This window comes from Rhinichthys klamathensis, unplaced genomic scaffold (assembly GCF_029890125.1).
Source record: "Rhinichthys klamathensis goyatoka isolate OS25496 unplaced genomic scaffold, OSU_Roscu_1.1 h1tg000029l_1, whole genome shotgun sequence".
Classification (NCBI taxonomy): Eukaryota; Metazoa; Chordata; class Actinopteri; order Cypriniformes; family Leuciscidae; genus Rhinichthys; species Rhinichthys klamathensis.
Window position 1 is genome coordinate 4,262,501 of NW_026606579.1, and position 21,925 is coordinate 4,284,425.

Genomic DNA, 21,925 nt, shown 5'->3' on the forward strand with positions numbered 1-21,925 from the left:
ACCATATATGATTATGGGTTACACTTTATTTTAAGATGTCATTGTTACAGTGTAATTATAAATTTAAGTACTGAGAAATATTAATTAACAACATGTACTTACTATAGGGTTTGGTTGAGGGTTAGTTGCATGTAATTATGCATATTGCTATTTCTATGGTAAGTGCATGTAACATATGTAACTAGGACACTGTAAAATAAAGTGTTACCTGATTATGTTTATAATGTGTACAGGTGAAACTCGAAACATTTTAATATCGTGCACAAGTTCATGTCTTTCAGTAATTCAAATTAAAATGTGAAACTAATATATTTAGTCATAGTCAGCTTTATTGTCGATTCTTCACATGCTCCAGACATACAAATAATCGAAATTACGTTTCCCTCCATCCCACGGTGAAGAAAAAGTATATATATTAGTGAAGAATTAGTATATATAACTATACACATGCATGATTATACTTTTCAGAGGGCCGACATTTCTGTATTTAAAATCCTATTTTTATTAATTTCATGTAATATTCTAATTTTCTGAGAAATTTGAATTTGGGGTTTTCGTAAGCTGTAAGCCATAATCATCAAAATTATAACTTTTGCACGATATTCAAATTTTTCGAGTTTCACCTGTATATTACATTATGTATTTTAAAACTATTATATCCTTGTTCACGGACACATGCAGTTGCTTCTCCACATAATCAGTTTGAGTTTTAAATTGTATTTAATGTAATTGTTAACCTGTATGTATTTCTAATGTACTCTATGTATTTCCTTTCCCTAAGGGGTTATTCCACTTGTCAGGCCGCCATTGTAAAGAAGAACTTGTTCTTAATGACTTGCCTGTAAAAAATTCAAAAAAATCAAATTTTTAATCACGGCATCCTTCTCTTTACAGTTTAACCACATGTTGTTGTACTGCGTGCCCAAGTTCAGTCTTGTGGGTCAGCGGTTCACCGTGCGCAAGCGGGTCGGCGTGGCGGGCATGAAGGTGCGCGAGACCTCCAACGACGACTACCCTCACACTTTCCAGGTGTCGGGTAAAGAGCGGACGCTGGAGCTGCAGGCCAGGTGACAACAGAATACACTCATTTGACGTGTTTAGTGTCTGTTTTTATCTCATAATGACTGTAGCTTTTCGTTGTTCACAGCTCAGAGCAAGACAAAGAGGACTGGATTAAGGTATCAGTGTCGTTCAAACCTAAAGTAAATCTGAATTATATGAAAGTAAGAGTCAGGAAAGTATGGAAGCTTATTTCGGCCATGGGATAGAAAGAAAAAGTAAATTGCAACATTTTATCGAACAATTCTGACTTTTTTGCAATTGTTATGAGGAATTAAGGAATTGCGACGGGGGAAATGTCTGATTCGTGAGAGATAAACTCAGAATTGTGAGAAAAAGAGTCAGAATTAAGAGGATATGACATTTCTTTATTACAGGTGAAACTCGAAAAATTTGAATATCGTACAAAAGTTAATTTACATCAGTAATTCAACTTAAAAGGTGAAACTAATATATTATATAGACTCATTACATGCAAAGTGAGATATTTCAAGCCTTTATTTGTTATAATTTTGATGATTATGGCTTACAGCTTATATAGTGAGCTTATATATAGTTATATTGTAAGCCATAATCAACAATTAAATTTTTTTTCTCAGAATTGACCGTTTCATCTCACAATTCGGACTTTTTTTTTGTTGCAATTGCGAGATATAAACTCGGAATTCAAATTTTTTCGGCAGAAATGGCCGTTTATATTTCGCAATTGCGAGAAAAATAATTTAATTTTTATATACCGTGGCGGAAACAAGCTTCGGGAACAAGTTTTAATGCGAGTTGTTTACGTTCCAGGCGTTCCAGGAGACCATTGAAATCTTTCAACAGAAGAATGAAACGTTCAAGTCAGCCTCTAAAGAAGTGGCGGATGAGGTGTCTGTAAGTAGAAATGCGCAAACCAGCGAATCCATGAACTATCACTGCTTTGTTCATTATTGAAAACACTTTCTTTATCTGGGCTCATGTGTTTTTCAGAAAGAGGAGTTAGGGAAGAGAGCCCCGCGCTGGATTCGGGACAATGAAGTGACCATGTGCATGAAATGCAAGGAGCTCTTCAACGCTCTGACCCGCAGGAGACACCACTGCAGGGCATGTGGATACGTGAGTTTGCATGCATACAAAGTTCTGTCATGAAACTCTTGATGGCGCAGGCTCATAAGTCCTAAAAGGGTTAGTTCTCCCCAAAATGAAAACTCTGTCAGTAATTACTCTCCCTCATGTTGTTCAACCCCGTAAGACTTTCGTTCATCTTCTAAACACAAATTAAGATATTTTTTATTAAATCTGAGAGCTGGATCACTCCTCCATAGGCTTCTTAACCCTTGTGTTATGTTGCGGGTCAATTTGACCCGTTTCGATTTTCAAGTTGTTGGAAATACTGGTTAACCTTTGTTTTTTTTCTTGATATTTTGTGACTTTTTCTCATTTATCATGATGAACATGCATGCAAAGTTTCAACATGCTGATGTGTTTTGACATATACAAACAAAATTACTGTTTATTTTCTGTATGTCAGGGCACTTCAACTCCAGTTCTAACGTGCAAGTGTATCTAAGTGCTCTAACCCTAACCAAACACACTTGAAAAAGCTAAAATTACAGTGTTCAGAATTATTTGCAAATTACAGATGAAAATCTTTGTCAGACACAGATAGTAAAATAAGCTCTCATTTCAATATTCAAAATATCTAAAATACCTAGCTTTTAACCAAAACTTTTATGTAGGATTTTCAAAGGCAGCTTCACAGAGCCAAAAAATAAATAAAAAACATTTATTTGATGTATGTTTTTGTTATGTTTGGTTTCTCACTTCCCAGTGAGTGAATTATGAAACTAGGAAAATAGGTCTTAGGAAACTAGGGAAAGTTAACTTAGGAAAATGAAAAATTTTCATTATACAGCAAAATTTTTTTGTTCAGTTACGATGTTCAAAGCATAAAATGTAAAAAAAAAAAAGGAAAAAAAATATATGCAAAAAAAATCAGTATACTGTTTATTTTCCAATTTTGTCAAAACAAAAATGTTTTAAAAAATGTTTTAAAAACATTTTCATAAATCATATTTTCAGATATAATGTTTTTATAATGTTTGACAAATGTTGATATTAAAAGTTTACAGTTTGTATCTAAATCTTTGTTGTTTTTCACAGTGTGATTTTTGAGGAATTGTATTGAATCCAATTAGGGTCAATTTGACCCGGTCCATAAGGGGAGTACACAGAAATCGAACAGAACACAAGGGGATTGAAACTGGCCGGCCCAGAGAAGTTATTAAAGACATCGTTAAAATAGTTCGAGTGACTACAGTGGCTCAAGCTTAAGTTTATCACGCGATGAGAATACTATTTGTGCGCAATAAACAAACAAAAATAACGACTTTATTTAACTATTCATTTCCTTCTCTGTGGGCCTCGAGTGAGTTCACGTAGTGTAACAGCGCAGCGCTTCTGTGTTGTACGTCACTCGCAGGCTCACTATTGGCCGACGCTGGTCATGTGTGTGTGATGCGTGTGACGTACAACACAGAAGCGCTGTGCTGTTACACTACATGAACTCACTCGAGGCCCACAGAGAACATTATATGTTTTAAAACTTCAAAGCTTTGATAATAAAAATAAGCATTAGCATTTAAATATCATCTTACTAAAAAGCCATAATATTTGCATATATAGAGTGATGACTGATATTTATATGCATTTTTTGTAAGTATACTGTTATAAAGATTACTATCAGAATTATATTCTTATATAAATATGGCCATATAAATATCAGCATCTGCACCAAATTGCATATTTTATTTTGGGCATCTGAATAAAACTGAGATGTTTTTCCTCCTCGGGTTTGAGCTCCATATTCTCACTTTATACTATATGACCAAATATTTTTTCTATTAAATATGATACAAAAAAATGACTTTTGACTTTTTCATTTGTCAGACTGTACATGGTTATAATATTGTTTTTTTTAGAAGGTTTTGAAGTGAAGCAAGCTTTTTTTTTTTGTACTTTAAAAGATGAGCTTATGTTTTAAGATGTGTTTCAGGTTGTGTGCCATAAATGTTCGGACTACAAGGCGCCACTGAGGTACGACAGTAACAGATTAAATAAGGTCTGTAAAGACTGTTACTTCACTCTGACCGGCAGAGTGGACACCGAGGAACCAGTCGCCGGGAAGAAAAGAGGAATTCTTGAGGTGTTTGTTATTGATGTTTTTTTGTTGTTGTTCTTTCTGTCTGTGTGAACCGTTTTTGATTTTTCTCCTCTCCTCCTGACCTTTTGCAGATTGAAGCAGCTCAGGTCTCAGGAAACAGTGTCCTGTGTGGGTTCCTGCAGTACAGTGACAGAACTAAACTGTGTCAGAGGTTCTGGTGTGTGATTCCACAGCACGAAGCACTGGTGCTTTACCTGTATGGCGCTCCACAGGTGAGAGACACTCACAATAATGGGCTAAAGATATCATTGAATATGCTGATTTCTTCTAAATACTCCTAAAAAACGTATTTTGTGCATCTTGCTTTAGATTATTCTCTGCAATTACACTCTGAACACATTAGGATCTGCTTAGCAACACCCTAGTAACAACTCAGAACATAGCAACTCTTGATGAACTGCTTTGAACACCTTAGCAACGACTTAGCAACGTCCTTGCTACCATCTGAAACCCCAGTGTCATGTATGATATCAATACATTACACCCAGGAACTACATCTAAGCAACACCCTAGCAACCACTCACCTAAGCAACCACTTAGCTACATCCTAGCTACCATCTGAAACCATAGCAACTACTTTGAAGGCATTTCCAACTGCTTAGCAACATCCTAGCAACCATTAGAAACCTAGTAAGAACTTGGAACACCTTAGCAACATCCTAGCTGCCATCTGAAACCCTAACAATTACTCTGAAAACATTATCAACAGCTTAGCAACATCTTAGCAACCGCTAGAAACAGCTCAAAACTCATTAGCAGCTACTTTGCAACATTCTAGCTACCATCTGAAACCCTAGCAACTGATCTGAAGGCTTTAGCAACCATCTAAAGCCTTAAAAAACCACTCAGAACACCTTTATCAACATCCTAGTTACCTTCTTACCTTCCTAGTTACAACAACCTAGCAACCACTTAGCAACATCCTAGCTACCATCTGAAACCCTAGCAACTACTCTGAAAGAATCAGCAACTGCATAGGAACATCCTAGCAACAACTCAGAACACCTTAGCAACGTTCTAGCTACCATTTGGAACCTTGGCAACCACTTAACAATGCCCAAACAACCTCTCTATACACCTTAGCAACCACTTGTCAATTTACTATTACCAGAAACCCTTAAAACCACCTTAGCAACGCCTTAGCAACCACTCGGAACACCATAACAATCCCCGAGCTTTAGTAACTTATCTTTTCTAGATTTAAATGGTAATATCGACCATTTGGGATTTTTTCCCCCAGGATGTCAAAGCCCAGTGTACCATCCCGCTCCTGGGTTACCAGGTTGAGGACGTGGATCATCCTCCCTCCAGCTTCCGTCTGTGCCAGTCCAAATCTGTCCACTGCTTCACTGCCGACACGGAGGAAATGAAGCTGCGCTGGCTGAGAGTGATACGCAAAGCCGTCATCGGGGAGATGCTGGAATGCCAGACGCCAAAAGATGGAGACCTTGTCAACGGCTGCCATGAAGGCGTGCCTGATGGCACCTGAAAAAGACAGCCGGTTTTCCACCTTTTGGTGTGCAACTCTTAAAATCCCAGCAGATTACAATATGTGTTGGTAAAGAAAACACTTAGGGAACAGATTGGATTTGTTTGGGAGTGTATAAATAGATGACAAATCAATATCAGATATTTTAATGCACTATAATATCGACCTCAATCAGACATTCAGTAATTGTTTTAAATGATTTTACTGACTTAGTCTACAAAAGTATTTGTTCGCAGACCAATCACTGCAAAGCTAATCCAAATTATGCTTTGTGATTTATTAGTCTTTCTCTGTGTGCCATCATCTTTTATGTATATTTTTATTTTTTAATGCTGTTTGTCGCTGTCCCTAAGATTTATGCACTTTATTGCTTTTTGTAAACTAGAACATTGACATTAAAATGAATAAAAGCTCCATCGCTTTGATCCTTAGACTTGTCTGTGGTGGATCTTCTAAACGCTGCATTTTAATTTATTAAAAAATAAAATAAAAACGAACAAACTAATGTTTGCTATTTTGAATTCAGTTTTGGGGTGAAATGTGATTTAGCAGCTGCTTCAGATTCACATGTAAAGGAAGACTTCACGCTCATTCAACACCAGAAAAAAGACAAATTAACAAAATTAACGAAATACACTATTTCCAAACTAATAATGATATTTAAACTTTACTTATTGTATGTAGGGGAAGTGGCACACCATGACTTGCCTTTTTTTGCAATCAAAGTGTGAAGATGTGTGAGAAACAAGAGGAAGTCCCAGAACAGACAAAACCCCAAAAATTGCATCAACAGAAACCCTAGAAGCCAGTAATTTTCAACATTACAAAAACATTGCAATAAGACATCCCAGATAACAAAAATATTCTAAGAACAGTTTTTCTAACATTCTAAACTATGGAGACGTTATTTCCGAATGCTTACGTCATGTTTTATCTTGGTTATGGGAACGTTAAGAGAACATTCCATTTTGTAAAAAAATTGGGATTGATACTTTAGAACGTTCTCTATTTAATTTACGTTCATCTGACATTTTTTAAAACGTTTCACAAAAAACCTTCCATGAACAATGTAGCCTATAATAACCTAGATATGTTTTTATGCTAATGTTTTGAGATCACATTATAACTTTCAACAAATGCTCTATTAACGTAACTCGAGGAATGCTTGTTCATAACTTTGAGAGAACTTTGCCAGAACATTAGGCTTATAGGCTACACAATTTCTTTCAGGGAAAACACAGCAAAAATTTCATTATATTTCAATAGACAAAAAACTCCAGACAACATAAGCTGTGGAAAATTATAAGTGATCTAGGGGCTTATAGAGGTTTTTATTTTATATATTATTATTTTTTTAAAGCGGGAAAAGTAAGTCTATCCCTCACAGCCTCGCTGACTGTCCTTACACAACCTTATACTGTCATGGCGCTGCTCTGAATAAGGTCTGTAGAATGGGTTCATGCAAGCATTACATTATATAAAATTACTGTTTAACACGTAGAGAAAATATGTTAATGTGATTCACAGAATCTTTTTGTGTGAAAATGTTTTTGTCAAACTTGATCAGCTGCTTTTCGTCGTTGTAAATGTTCCTCTTCACGAGTTCAAGGACCGTCACGTGATCCTACTATCAACGGACAAACAGGGAAAGCTGTTCACGTCAATGTCAACAACATGAGGATGATTGTAAAGGTTTATTCACGCGTTAATGTATGAATTTATAGTATTATCAATAAGCACTTCACATTTTCTACAGTATGAGTGTTGGCAGTGCAAAAAAAATATTGGCGGTTTTCCCAAACTGTACAGTCTTGACTTGAGCACATAGAAATATGTAACGTAACGTTAGCTCTCTCTGGTTGCAGGTAAATCAATATAGGCGGAAAGGAAATGCTTCCTCTTAGGAGTGAATGGAGGAAAAACTGGAATTACAACATGAAACAAAGGCTTAACTCACCTCTGTCAACAGTTGTGCATGTTCAGTGATGTTTGGCAACATCTCACTGGAAACACCATTATGATGTAAGGGATAGTTCACCCAAAAAATTTGCATTATTTACTCATTCCCAACCTCTATGACTGACAAAAGAATAGTTTTTGAAAAACATTTCACCTGTTGTTGTAGCCTACAGATATTAAAAGTCCATGGGAATCTAAAAACTTTGGACCACTGACTTTAATTGTAGACTATATAGATAGGTAGATAGATAGATAGACAGATATACAGACAGACAGACAGGTAGGTAGGTAGGTAGAGATAGATAGGTAGGTAGATAGATAGATAGACAGACAGACAGGTAGGTAGGTAGAGATAGATAGACAGACAGACAGACAGATAGATAGATAGATAGATAGATAGATAGATAGATAGATAGATAGATAGATAGATAGATAGATAGATAGATAGTCAAAATATCTTTTGTGCTCCACTGCATAAAGTCATCTGGGTATTTCATGCTTTCAGATTAAAGAAGTAATTTGAATTAAGATGAATAATTGTCATGACACTGTTTATTTACAAAGCATTTTAATATAAAGTTAAATATATGTTAAAAAAAAATCATGTTGACATGTAGGTAGTCCATACATTAAAGAAGTGCTCTTGCGGGTTAGATATTAAACTAAAGATTACAGTTAGTAATAATGATTATCATCAATAAAGTTTCAACTGCCTCTTTATTTTATATTATTTTGAATCATTTTTTTTCTAGAGAAAGCAGTTTTGCTTTACATACCATGCCCACCTTGTTGACATCACATGACCAGACAACAGTCATAATAAATTAATAAAGGGTGACAGATAAATGTGAATAAGGCATTTCAACCATGACATTAGTAAAAAAAAAAAAAATTTTTTTAAATTGCATGATGTCAGTATAAAATCCCAAACCATTTTTGTATCAACCAGAAAAAGACATAGTGCAGATAACACATGCAAGATTAACAGAATACCAGCGCTTTTCCTATTTACAGCTTTATTATGGGCATTTAAAATGACCCAATCTCTAAATCAAAAATGTATTGTGTTGCAGTGCAATATCAAGACGGCATTAAGAAAAAAGCAATGCATGACATGCATGCATTCAATAAGAATATAATTTAGGTTTATAAAAAGCTAAAAAATCTAAAAGTAGTAACTGAACACTTAAAAAAAGCCTCACTTTTTTAAAACGAAGACACTGATTTTCTTCATGAAGTGGCTGTACTGTAGGTCTTCAAGCTGAACGCTTCTCCACACCTTGTTTAATGCCTAGCACCAAGTGTAGGAACCAGTTGAACTGCACCGTCCAACCCTTGTCTCGACAGATCTCGATTTGGTCCAAGAAGTGTTGTTTGGCCTCGTCCTCCGAGCGTCCGACCGTCAGCGCTTCCCGTATGTACTCGATGTCCTCCTTGCTGGTCAGCTGAGGCATGCCGGTCATCAGCATCATGGAGAACAGGATGATCAGCAGGTTGGTGTGGTGTCTCAGAGCCAGGTAGGCCCTCAGGCAAACGTTCTGCGTTTATGAGGAAGTTTATGTTTAGTCACAGCAGAAGAATGTGTGGTTACACTTTATTTCAATGGTCCACTTTAGATATTCTACTAACTATAAGTAAGCCCGCAACTACACATCAAGTAACTCTCATTATTAGAGTATTAGTAGACTGTCTGCTTAATATCCGCTAACACTTTATTGTAGGGGTGTAACGATTCGATACATATCACGATACTGAACTAGCGATATGATTTTATTGCGATACTCCAAGACATGATAAAAGGGTAACAAAAAATGTACTGTTTAAAATGCTAAGTTTGATATTACATTGGTGTGTAAATAAATAGGTTTGGACTTGGTGCTGGAAACCCAAAGCACAGGACAATACAGACACAATAACAATATTCATGATTCTGAAGCTGAAAATACTGAATTATTTTGGATGAATATGCTTGCACTTTATCACTAACTAGATATATTTAAAATAATGTAGCACTTTTTACTGTTATATCAAGACATTTGGCATTATCAGGACACACAAATATTCCCCCATTGCATCATTATACATTATATATAGTAGTTTAATGTCGTACTGACACTAAAACTTACATTTTTTATTTTGGGTGAACTATACACAATATATATTGACACTATCCACAATACATATTGTTGCATTTTTGTATTGCGATATATTGTGACACAAAACATTGTTGCACCCCTACTTTATTGTGATGCTCTTAAACAGATATTCTACTGACTATAATAAACTTCATGTCAACTTATTCTACTAAACCAAACCCTAATAAACTTCATGTCAACTTATTCTACTAAACCAAACCCTAATCTAACAGTCTACTAATACTCTAATGAGAGTTAGTTGACATGTAGTTGCAAAGTTACTTGTAGTTAGTAGTAGAGTATCTAAAGAGGAACATCAAAATACAGTGTAACAAATCGGTTGCTAAGTCGTTACGGGTGAAATATTAAGAGCGTAAGCGTCTACCTGAAATTGGAGAAAAAGAGGGCTGCTCTTTTTTCCTGTTGTGCCCATCAAGTAGAGGAAATCAGGAGTTAGCACAAAGGGAACTCGCTCCTTGCTTATCCCCAAGAAACTCTTGTAGTTTCCAAGTATGTGTCCGAAATCAATGTGAAAGAGGTTTCCTGATGGAAAACATATATTTTGTTATTGTTCCTTGAAGTGATTATTGACTGAAGGAATATTCAGACTTCAAGTTAAACTCAAACTCCAGTGTTTGCTGCATGATTTTACTTGGCACAATTAAAAAAAATATATAATTTAGACTCGTTTTCTTTTAAAAAGCAGATATCAAGGTTAAAGGGATAGTTCACCCAAAGATTTAAATAATGTCATCATTTACTCACCCTCAAGTTGTTCCAAACCTGTATGAGTTTCTTTCTTCTGTTAAACACAAAAGATTTTTTTGTGTGAAGAATATGGGTAAGCAAACAGTTGTGGGCTACCATTGACGTCCATAGTATTTGTTTTCCCATACTATGGAAGTCAATGATGCCGACACAACTGTTAAGTTACAAACATTCTTCAAAATATCTTCCTTTGTGTTCATCTGAACACATACATTTTTACAGGTTTGGAACAAGTTGAGGATGAGTAAGGGCCTTTTCACACCTACCTTGTTTGGTCCGGACTTTCGGACTTTTCAGTTTGGTCCGAATCAAAATTACAGGTGTGAAACCTCCGCCGGACCACGGTCCGGATCAAACAGATGAAATTTGGTCCGACGAAAAGAGGTAGTCTCGGTCCGGATCAAACTGAACAAAGGTTTGGTTCGTTTCTAGTGTGAAAGCATTTCTGTATGGTTCGGACTTTCAGACCTTTTACAAGAAGTTCCGGTGATTCCCGCATAGCCGAAAAAACAGAAGATGGCAGGAAAAATGAGCCGTGTAGCACATGGGGAGAGGAGGAGACGAGGTTTTTAATTGAAGTATGGTCTGATGACATAATAAGAAGTCAACTTGCAGTCTTCTCCTCCTTTCCTGCCGGCGACGATAAAATGTTCGCACGACGAGGACGTTCATTTGGCGAATTTGAACAAGCCTTGTGTATAGTTGGTTGTCAAAGTTACCCGCCGAACTGACAACACGCTGACGTCAGACGCGCGTCCATTTACAAACCAATCAATGTCAAGATGCAGCCCACATACCGTTGATGATGACGACAGGACGCACGTATGTCACGTAAAGTTCTTTAGTGCACTCGCATAATTGCAGTGTGAAACCAAACCAAAACTTTCTGAAAGTATAAAATGTATCAAAACGTGAACTTTGGTTCGGATTTTGGTGCGGACTTTCAGGTCTGAAAACGCCCTTAAATGATGACAGGGTTTACATTTTTAGGTGAACTATCCCTTTAACCTTGATATTTGCTTTTTAAAAGAAAAAAGGGTCTAAACGAGACATTTTTGGGTGAACTGTCCCTTTAAGGTGAGGCACTTAGAATACAAGCTAATGGGGCCAAATTTTGGAGGTTTTAAAATGTGGCACTTGCAGTAATTCCCCTGTTAAAACCTGTGTTTTTAGTTGTAACCAACATTATGCCACAAATGCTGTTGATTGACCTAATCTTGAACCTGGAATACTCCTTTAAACAGCAGTATTCAGGCAGAGAGGTTACTGTAATAACAATAATTACCTGTCTCTGTGATCATTATGTTGTCATTGTGACGATCACCAATGCCCAGGACATAAGTGGCCACACAATACCCTCCACAGGAGAACACAAAGCGTTCAACAGCCTGCTGGTGCTAAAGAGGTGGTGTGGGGATGGAAAAAAATGCACAAACATGACATATCACCAATGCCTAACCTTTTTCACATTTGCATCAAGCAAATACAAACATGCAAAGAAGTGAGGCAAAGGTGTGACGTATGACCTAACCAAACCCGCAGGTGTTGGTATATGAGTCAAGAGAGCCTGTTTAAAAATAGCACACTGGATGTGTGTAGGTGCTCTGTCTAGTCTACACAAAGACAAACGCCCTCAAACCAAGCAAGCTTCCAGGAAGTGAGGCGTTTCCTTCCTCTTTAGCAAATAAAACAGTTCAGCAAGAACATACCTTGTCCTCATTGACACACTTTTCACTGAGCCATTGGCTGAGGATTTCGTCTTTAAAAGCTCCGGTGTTCCCAACAGTGCTTTGCTGAATGTTAGCAATAGTAGTGGCATCCTTCACTATTTCAATCATTCCTAGAAGAGGAGAAGTCCTTACATTGTTCAAGAATGTTATGTTGTTTGACTCATAGCAGTGTTTGGAAAAAACGTAATAACTTTAAAGACACATCAACCCCCATTACCGATTTTATTTCCAGTGGAAATGCAGCCGTATGGTAACAAGGAAAGATCCAAGGATTCCAGCTCCCAGATAGACTCCATTATTAGTAAAATCTGAAAGAAAGAAAAAAGGTCTATTGGCAAGACAGCATTGGTAATGTGGGCGATGATGACTGCTAGCATGCATTTAAATGATCATGTCTACCTGTAATATCAGCATGTCCTGGCGAAGGTCATCCCCGTCTTTAAAGATGACTCCAATTGTGTCACTCGACAAGGTGGTTGGGTCGGCTCGTTTGAACTGAAGCCATAAGGGTTTCTTCTTGGATGCCATCACTTTGCATTGTTCAATCTACAATTAATATGGTGTATTGTTTAATGGGTGCATAAGGCTAACTTAGTATATTTATTGATGCTTTTACAGGATATTAATAGAAATGTTCCATGTTCATTACAAGTTAAACTCAAATGACAAAATGTTGATTTCCACCAAAGAAAAAAAAATCCACTCATCCCTCCTTTTTTTGCAGTAAGACACTTACAATGGAAGTCAATGGGGCCGATTATAGTAAACGTTAAAATATTCACTGTTTCAATAGTATGCATAAACAATGTGTACGTTAACATGATTTTAGAGTTTAAAAAAGCACTGTGACGTTATATGCAATTTCATTGCCATGACAATGCAATGTAATAAACCCTAAAACGGCTGTCACAATTATTTAAACAGCTCTACTAATACAAGATTTAACAGAGAATTAATGTTTTTTATAACATTAGAATCTTCACATTTCTGCTTTTAAATCCTCCAAAAATCAGTCTCATTCATTTCCATTGTAAGTGGCTGACTGTAATGTCGATTTGTGATGTTTTTCAAAGAAAACAAGGGACAAGTCAAAATTATTTATTGTGGTGATCAATATTTAGCTGAAAATGCTGTCGAACTTGTATTGAACCTGAGATATTCCTTTAAAACTAGAAGCACTGCATGTCAGTAGCAACTAAAATGGATAAGCACTGTATAGTTTACGTACCACAAGTGCCCCTGCCCGTAGGCCCGGGTCGTAAGGTACTTTAAAGCTGTCCGGCAACCCTGATATCTGCAGACCTTCCAGTTTCTGGCGCAGCTGAGTAACAACTACAGTGTTCCCACCACATTAGATATAAAATGAACTGAGTTGGCATATTGCAATACACTAGAGACAAATACTGGCTGTAGTCATCACCTTGTGGTGAAACATCATACTTTTCAGCAGACATTTGCTTAATCTCACGAGTGACTTTTTGCAAGGCCTCTGTAATCTCCACCTGCTTCATGAAGTCTTGCAGCATGGCTTCACCACAACCACGGAGATAAGCTTCCAGAATTACGGCATACCTCTGCTGATAGTGCATGGATTGGGCGATTTCACTACGCAGGAACCAGAACAAGAAATGGCCGATGCGCTTGCTCTGTGAAGGAGTTAAAAGAGTTGGCATGTTAAACTGAAAACATTTTAAAAACTGCAGTCGGATGAAGTTCTGACTTACTCTAAGTGCACGTTTGAGGAGGAACCTGGCAAGTGCGCTGTCATGGTACGGTTCAAATTTTACAGCCTATAAAAAATAAATAACCAACAACAAAGATGAATATTCTTTCACTTGCACACCTCACATTATACTGTTATCAATCATAAAGTCGGGTGATTAATTTTATGTAAATATTCCCTTGCTGATTTTAATAGCTAGCTGAAGTTCCTTTGTTCATATTGAGTTATGATATGCATATTATGATAAGTCATCACCCGAAGCTCACCTGAACAAGCTGCAGGAGGTACCGAAGGACATCATCATCTCCAAGAGTCTCCAACTTCCGGACGGCCAAAGAGCGCACATTTTCATCAGAGAAGTGGCAGTCCAGTAACTGCAAAGCCAAACCCACATCAAGCAAGCTTCGGTCCCATACTGTGCTCCTCTCCAGAAGACAGTGTGTAATCCCCACAGCCTCTTGTTTACCCCACTTAACGGAGGAAAGAAACTTTGGATATGCTTTGGGATCCCTCATGCACTCCTGCCGAAAGTGCCAGAGCAATTCTTTATCTTCGGAGGTGAGTGGATGCAAGGGATCGGTAGCAATAATCTGCTCGAACTGTTTGCGCAGATGGTTGGGCATCTCTCTCTGCCCTCTCTCGCCTTCCATTTCCGAGTCCGGAAAATCCTTGCTCTTGGGAAGAGCCACAGGGTAGCAGTACTTGTCCAGGAGAATAGCAACAGCCATGGAGTTGTTCTTGTCCGGGTTGGTTGCGGACGTAAGTTTGTCCGCGTTAACGCTGCTGTGGTCTTCATTCTTCTCGGGCATCTTCCACATGTGCAAGATGAACTCTCCTTGTCTGAGCAGGGAACGGTGGTCCACCAGTAACAGGTTGACATAGTAGAGCAAGCGGCTCTTGTTTTTGTAGTCATTTTCCTTGGACGTTTGAGTCTGCGCTTTTCCACACGACACCTGAAGGCTAAGTCTGGCACCTTTGGGCAAGTCCTTGATCTTTATGTTGAACTCCAACCAGGTGTTCCAAAGTACCTCCTCTGTAAAGGGTTTGGAGTTTGTCCTTTCTAGGGCCAGGAGCTGCTGTCCATGGAAAATACTGGCCTCGACAAACACAATCAACTCTGAATTACGTGGGAGAACTGGTATGTCAATCCCCAAGATCTTGACCCTGAATTTACGATTGCAGTCCCAAAGGGAGATGGTGAACACCTTCTCGTGGTCCTTCTCAGTGATGGTCAGTTGTTCGTGAGTCCCAGCGACTCCGGTGCAGTCGTCGACCTGAGACCAGTCCTCTTTTTGGACCACATCTTGTTCTGGGTTTGGTGGATCCTCTAAAACCAGATGGATCTCTTCACCATTTTTAAGACACTGTCTGATCCAGTGGAAATTTTTAATCGCATGGTTGCCATATAGGTATTCCTCTCGTCCACAAACCCTCAAGACAAAATCGGATTCACTGACGTCTTCTGATATGCCTAAAAGCGCTCTCTTGTTAGTGATCTTGGCGAAGAAGCTCTGAAGAACCCCGGCAGGTGTGTCATCTATAGACACCTTAATGGTCTGGCTTGTTGTATCCTTGTGTATCACCACCAAAATGTTATTGGTACTTATTTTGCTCAGCAAGTATTCAGGAAGAGGCTTCATAGTCATCCAGGGATCCATTGAGTAAAGTTTGGGATCTCGATCAGACAGCTCGATTTTCCGAGGGGTCAGTAGCTTTCTTCGTGTGAACTCCAGCTCGTCGTCATGCACGTTGCTTACATCGGTAACATCGTATCCGATCAGGTGGTTCAGAAACCGTTGGTACTGAAGCGAATCCTCAATAGGTTGTGGTCTAACAACCAGATGAATCTTCCCAACCTCTTTTCTCAATGCTTTCCAATATCTGATACAGTCAAGGGTTTGGAATACCTGCTGCTTGTCGTAGATCTCATACCAGTTGCCCTTCTTCTGGTAGAGTAGGATGCAGTGGTCTGGAGAGTATTTTTGGTAAAACTCAGGGCATAACTTAGTGGTTACTGCTCTGTGCCAAAGCTGGACCTTCACCTGCTCTACCGTCCAATTTCCAGTCACGTCCAGTTGTAGCGTGTCTAGGGTCTTGGTGTTTTTGTTGATGGTGGGAAGTATAAACTCAACAGGTATATGATCCATCGATACAGCTGAGTTAGACGTAAATGCTTTCATTTTCCTTCTCCTCCTCTTGTTTTCCTCTCTACGAACTACTGGCGGTTCATCATCACTGGCTTGCTGTTCCATAACCAATGCTAAATTGGTAAAAGAAAGAGCAGTTTTCTCACAAAAAGGTCTAGGGCTGCTTAAAGGAATAGTTCACCCAAAAATGAACCCACCCTCAAGGCTTTACGCGTGTTCATGAGAGAGTCAAGATACGGCGGAAGGGTGACCTTTGACCAAGTAGCGGCCTTTGCTATGATCATCCGTTTCACTTTGAAAAGGCCTCGCAACAGAAGTTGCCTCAGTCTGCTTGCGCTCGAAAAAGAGCCCCGCCCCTTGCCATCATGGAAATTAATGGGAACTTGAGGCAAAAACGCCACCAAAATTAATAAAAATGTCCTCCAGAAAATCAAGATTAATAGGGCAAAAATGTCCCAGTATGAGATCTTGTTTTTAATATTTATAACCATATATTGAGTGCTGTTTTCCCGATTATGAGCACAAATGCAAATGTGATAGCTTATTGATTTTATAAAGCAGTTCAATAAACAGGAAGTGAATGTCAGGTGACTTTGGTGGGCCTCCTGCTGTTTGTTAGAAATGGGCGTCTCTGCTCTGACCCGATGTAGGACGTATGCGTAGTGTAAGCTTAGGTATAGGTGTACGGCCGTTGCTGGAAGCCAGTGATTATAGTTCATAAAGTTTAAATATGGATATTTTTCCAACAAAAACCTATCGCTACACTTCAGAAGGCATTTATTAACACGCTGGAGTCGTATGGATTACTTTTATGATGGATGCGCTTTTAAAGCTTCACTATTCAATGCCATTACAAAGCTGGGAAGAGCCAGATATTATTTAATTTAACTCTGATTGTGTTCAGCTGAAAGAAAGTCATATACACATATATATATACCGGTACGTATATATATATATATATATATATATATATATATGGCTTGAGGGTGATTAATCATGGGATCCTTTTCATTTTTGGTGAACCTTTCCTTTAATTTCATGCACAAATAAGCCACCATGGACCACCACCACAATATTTTACAAACTGATGACTGTTATGATTACATATTTTATGATTACACGTAAAATAACTTACTCAAAAAAAGAAATTAAAGAAAAAAATCCTTTGGACTGCATGCATTAACAGCATTTATATAGCTGTATAGCAGGTGAACAGGTGTAATATGCTTCAAATTTTACTTTTAGTCTAGACTACAGAATTAAATTTACATTTATAAACATATTTAGATATATTTTACTTGTAATAGTTACATTATCTAACATACAATCTGATACGACTTAACGTTCACTTTATGCAAAGGAAGTCACCAAAGCAGGAAGCACAAATGTGCTAAGCCCTTCAAACAACAAATGTTGACAAAGCAGAAAAGTAAGCAAATAACGCAAACCGAATGTCACTGCAATCGATCATTAGTTTCATACATCGACCAGTTTGCGAGAGGAAACTTTAAAAATGTCCATGTTGTAGAAACACACAGCAAACGCGGAAGTTTCTTTAATGACACTCGTCTAACAAGTATGATATTTAGAGTAAAAACACAAGTAATTTATCTATGGTGGAATGTCATTGTTACACAAAATAACAAGACAAACTAGTTAGAACACTGACAGCTCAGAAGTAACGGTTTTGCCGGAAGGTTGCCGTAAAAAAAGCGGAAAAATAATAAAACTCACCGTTCAGCAAACGCAGAGCCAAAGACCCTGAAAGCGGTCGAGTGAATACTTATACATGGATGCAGAAGTGAAACTCAATACAGGCCACATACAAGTATAACCGCTCTTATTCCAGCAGTTATTAGTGCAAAATAATAAAAGCGTCAGTCAGTCAGTCACAGAAGCGCGTTCCCCCTCCTCTCACGATCACACGCATTCAGATGCTGCTCCCATTGGCCTGACACACACACTTCGGCTCACTCTCAACTTTACACATGCATAACATGTTGTAGGCTGTTATTTTTATAATATGCCATGCAAATCTGTTTTTGCATAGACAATAAGGGTTTTAGATTGCATAACGATGAAGATTTAAAATATAAAAGTTGTTTTAAGGCATTTTTAAATCAGGTGGTTTCCAGTTCAATCACTTATCGAAGCACTATTTTATTAGACTATTTATATTTTGTTTTTATTTAGTTGTTTACCTGTCAACAATTAACATTTTGTCAATGTTAGAGACATTTTATTTGCACAGTATGGCAACATTTGAGTACTTTATTTGTGCAAGGGTGTCCTCTAGTGGTGTGTTACTAGACAGGCACACATATACATGGCATATAGGCTACTGTGTATTATTATCATGCCGTTCAGGAAATTATTGTATTTATCAGAGGCGGACAGAGTACAGAGCTTTGTTACTTGAGTAAAAGTACAGATACCCCTTGCTAAATTTTACTCAAGTACAAGTAAAAGTACTACATTCAGATGTCTACTTAAGTAAAAGTACTAAAGTACTTGTTTTTAAATGTACTTGAGTACCAAGAGTACAAGAGTAGATTTTCTAAATATTGCATTACTAATCTACTGCCACAGTGCTTACATTTATGCACAGAAACGTCCTACATGGAGTTATGAAAAATGTTAATGTTAATACCTTGGAGAATGTAAAAGGAATTGAAAGTAAAATCAAGTCATTTTCATCTTTTTACCATGTTGCTTAATTTAATTAAATTAAATTTTTGAGGGGTCCCATCTTTAAATGCGGGGACAACACACACACACACACACACCACATGTAAGGGTGGCGCTGCCAATAAAGCACCTAAAAGCTGTCACAAAGAACCGGCAAAAGGAATGATTATGAATATGTAAAATATAGCAAGGAGATATTTTAATTGTTTATTAATAAACACTTGTTAATAAACAAGTGTTTTCTTTGTCAGTGTCGGCTAGATGAAGTTGACGATGCTGACTCGCGATCTTCAGTAGTGAACGCGCCAGAGAGAAATGCACATTTCATACAGATTACATAAGCAGAGAGCAGTCTGTAGTCTGTTTTCTTTCGTTTTGATTTTTTCTGTTTAAAAGTAGACATGTCTGTGAGAGGCAAGTAGGCGACCTTATACACTGAGTTTCGGTTCATTTATGAGACGAGATCCAGTTCACGTGCCGGCGCCTCCGTTTCTTATCTATCGTCTGCTATTTACTTCTTATTTATTAAACCCAGGCAATTGGTTGATGAAACATTGATTAAAATTAAGATACAATTAATGCAAAACGAAATTCAGGTTAAAGAAAGGTTTTGTGTTTTCTGTTTGATGTCTCTGTGAAAGTTTTAAAGCATTTTTTATGCCGCTTTCAGAGCGCTAACGTCCGTAACGGAGAACACGTCCATAACATTGTTTTTTCCTCATAAATGCAAACCCGAAAAATAAAATAAAACAAAATTAATATTTTATGTACTGTGGAGACTGAGCGCCAACCCTTCTTCATTCGCTGGGTAGTAGCCTACTTTGGTTTGCGCAGTGTAATTCACATAATCAGTAAAAATATATTTTGCCTCCTAAAGTTTTTTTTTTAAGAAATCAGAAATCCCTCGTGGCTACGCCACTGCCACATTTGAACCTGACTGTGTTAAACACACCACATGCTCAAGAACATCAAACCAAATGCTTGGCTTACATTAATGTGTAATATAAAATCTGACCATGGAGTTGACTTTGGCGGAAAGCTGAAAGTGATTGCTGATAGGCTGTCCCAATCAGTGGCGCCTGCACAATCCAATCACGTTTGAGAGGGAAACAACAAATTGAGGGTTTCCGAGATTTTTCTTTTTTTTTACTTTTTTTTTTTACTCGGGTACTCACGGTTATGGATAGAAATGTATTGGAGTAAAGAGTACAATATTTGCCTCTCAAATGTACTTGAGTAAAGTCATGAGTACTCCCCAAAAATGATACTCGAGTAAAGTACAGATCCCTCAAAATTGTACTTAAGTACTGTACTCAAGTAAATGTACTCCGTTACTGTCCGGCTCTGGTATTTATTATATGAGGTTTGAGTATATGGAATGAAAGTCTGGATATATAGAATGAGACTTGAATATATGAGAGTGTGAATATATGGAATGGAACTCTGAATATATGGAATAAAACTGAATATATGGAAGAAAACTTGAATATATGGAATGAAACTGAATATATGGAATGAAACTTGAATATATGAATGGAACGCTGAATATGGAATGAAACTGAATATATATGAAACTCGAATATATGGAATAAAACTCGAATATATGGAATGAAACTGAATATATGGAATGAAACTTGAATATATGGAATACAACTGAATATATGGAAAGAAACTGAATATATGGAATGAAACTTGAATTTATGGAATGAGAGTGTGAATATATGGAAAGAAACTTCGAGTTGGTTGGTTGGTTGGTTCAGCAACCATTTAGCCATATATGTAAGATTTTACAATCATTAGGCCTATATAACACCTCCTTGCTGTTACACAACAGGACAGAGTCTACTAATACTATTTTACTTTTTATGTTTGTTTAAAAAATAAAGAACTAACAAAAAACAGTAGACTTTACTCATTTATTTCTGAGGCCAATGGGTATTTAACCTAGATTAGAAATCTTACTATTTAATGACACCTCACCCTCTGTCCAATAAATGAAACTGCAGTCACTGATCCGTAGAGCTGACGTCATGTACACAGCCTTTCGCCCGGCCAATCAGAGAGCGGCTACAACAGTCCTGTGATTGGCTGAGTTTGAGGTGGTGGGCCCTGTCTTGACGTCATTATCAGCTGTCCAGAGATTGGTCAGAACATGCCAATCATTTTATTGACTAGATAAAATTGAACTAAAATATTGGCTAAAAATAACTTTTGTATAGCTTTATAATTATATTATAATCTTTATAGCTTCATAGATATATTTATTGAAAACAATAAACCAAAACCATCCCACTGACATGTCTCAAACTAAATTGCATAGAGATTCAAGGGTCAACATCAACATCAAAGAATTAAATTAAACATTATGTCCACTGGTAGTCTCTTGAAAAAAAAAAAAAAAATTAAAACACCAATACAGATTTGTGCAAATACAATCGATGACGAATACTTCCATAATATACATCTTTTTTTTCATCAAAATGTAATTTTATGGCACCATAGTAAAATAAAGGGGTTAAATAAACTTTATCAATGAAATAAATGTCAATTGATCATTTTATAATGTAAAATTATATTGTAGGGCAATCACAGTAAATTATAAAGTAAAACATAAAGTTAAGGGCTTTCTATAATTAACACAATCATTACATAACACTTCATATAATATGCAATTCCTTTCTGTTACACAACAGGACAGAGTCTACTAAATATATTACTTTATGTTTGTTTAAAAAAAAAAACACTACCACAAAACAGTAGACTTTACTAATTTCTCTCTGAGGCCGTTTTAACCTAAATTAGAAATCGAACTATTTAATGACGCCTCTGGCCATTATACAAAACAAATAATTTTATGGCATCACTTGTAAATAAAAAGTAAAATAAAGGGGTTACATATACTTTAACAATGAAATAACAATGTCTATTGATAATTATATAATGTAAAATTATATTGTAGGACAATCATGGTAAAGCAAAACATAAAGTTAAGGGCTTTCTAATAAAAAATCAATTGTTTTAA

The 21,925-nt window shown here is 37.1% G+C and overlaps 2 protein-coding genes across 3 annotated transcripts in view; one reads left to right on the top strand and one right to left on the bottom strand.

The window, feature by feature from the left end:
• The window catches only part of fgd4b (FYVE, RhoGEF and PH domain containing 4b), a 25,547-nt gene extending 19,269 nt beyond the window's left edge, over nt 1–6,278 (top strand). For both annotated transcript variants that reach the window (XM_056245346.1, XM_056245347.1), the window contains exons 11-17: nt 895–1,067; nt 1,148–1,178; nt 1,852–1,935; nt 2,032–2,157; nt 4,097–4,246; nt 4,336–4,476; nt 5,505–6,278. In XM_056245346.1, the coding sequence (XP_056101321.1) occupies nt 895–1,067; nt 1,148–1,178; nt 1,852–1,935; nt 2,032–2,157; nt 4,097–4,246; nt 4,336–4,476; nt 5,505–5,753 (954 nt within the window). In that variant the 3' untranslated portion in view covers nt 5,754–6,278. The remainder of the gene's footprint in view (nt 1–894; nt 1,068–1,147; nt 1,179–1,851; nt 1,936–2,031; nt 2,158–4,096; nt 4,247–4,335; nt 4,477–5,504) is intronic.
• A 2,401-nt stretch (nt 6,279–8,679) lies between these two features.
• On the bottom strand, nt 8,680–18,084 carry pik3cg (phosphatidylinositol-4,5-bisphosphate 3-kinase, catalytic subunit gamma). Its single transcript, XM_056245348.1, has 11 exons — nt 17,950–18,084; nt 14,335–16,328; nt 14,070–14,135; nt 13,766–13,991; nt 13,574–13,677; nt 12,745–12,891; nt 12,563–12,653; nt 12,325–12,455; nt 11,901–12,012; nt 10,233–10,390; nt 8,680–9,250 (listed from the first exon to the last, which is right to left on the bottom strand). Exons 2-11 carry the CDS (start codon nt 16,318–16,320, stop codon nt 8,969–8,971), a joined length of 3,303 nt encoding a protein of 1,100 aa, XP_056101323.1. The 5' UTR covers nt 16,321–16,328; nt 17,950–18,084; the 3' UTR covers nt 8,680–8,968.
• Nucleotides 18,085–21,925: the final 3,841 nt, after the last annotated feature.

Coding starts and splice junctions, on each gene's coding strand:
- pik3cg (XM_056245348.1), bottom strand. CDS start 16,320: ATGGAACAGCAAGCCAGTGATGATGAACCGCCAGTAGTTCGTAGAGAG. Junction 14,136..14,334: donor ACCTCCTGCAGCTTGTTCAG/GTGAGCTTCGGG, acceptor TATTTTTTATAG/GCTGTAAAATTTGAACCGTA. Junction 12,456..12,562: donor TTCCACTGGAAATAAAATCG/GTAATGGGGGTT, acceptor CTCCTCTTCTAG/GAATGATTGAAATAGTGAAG.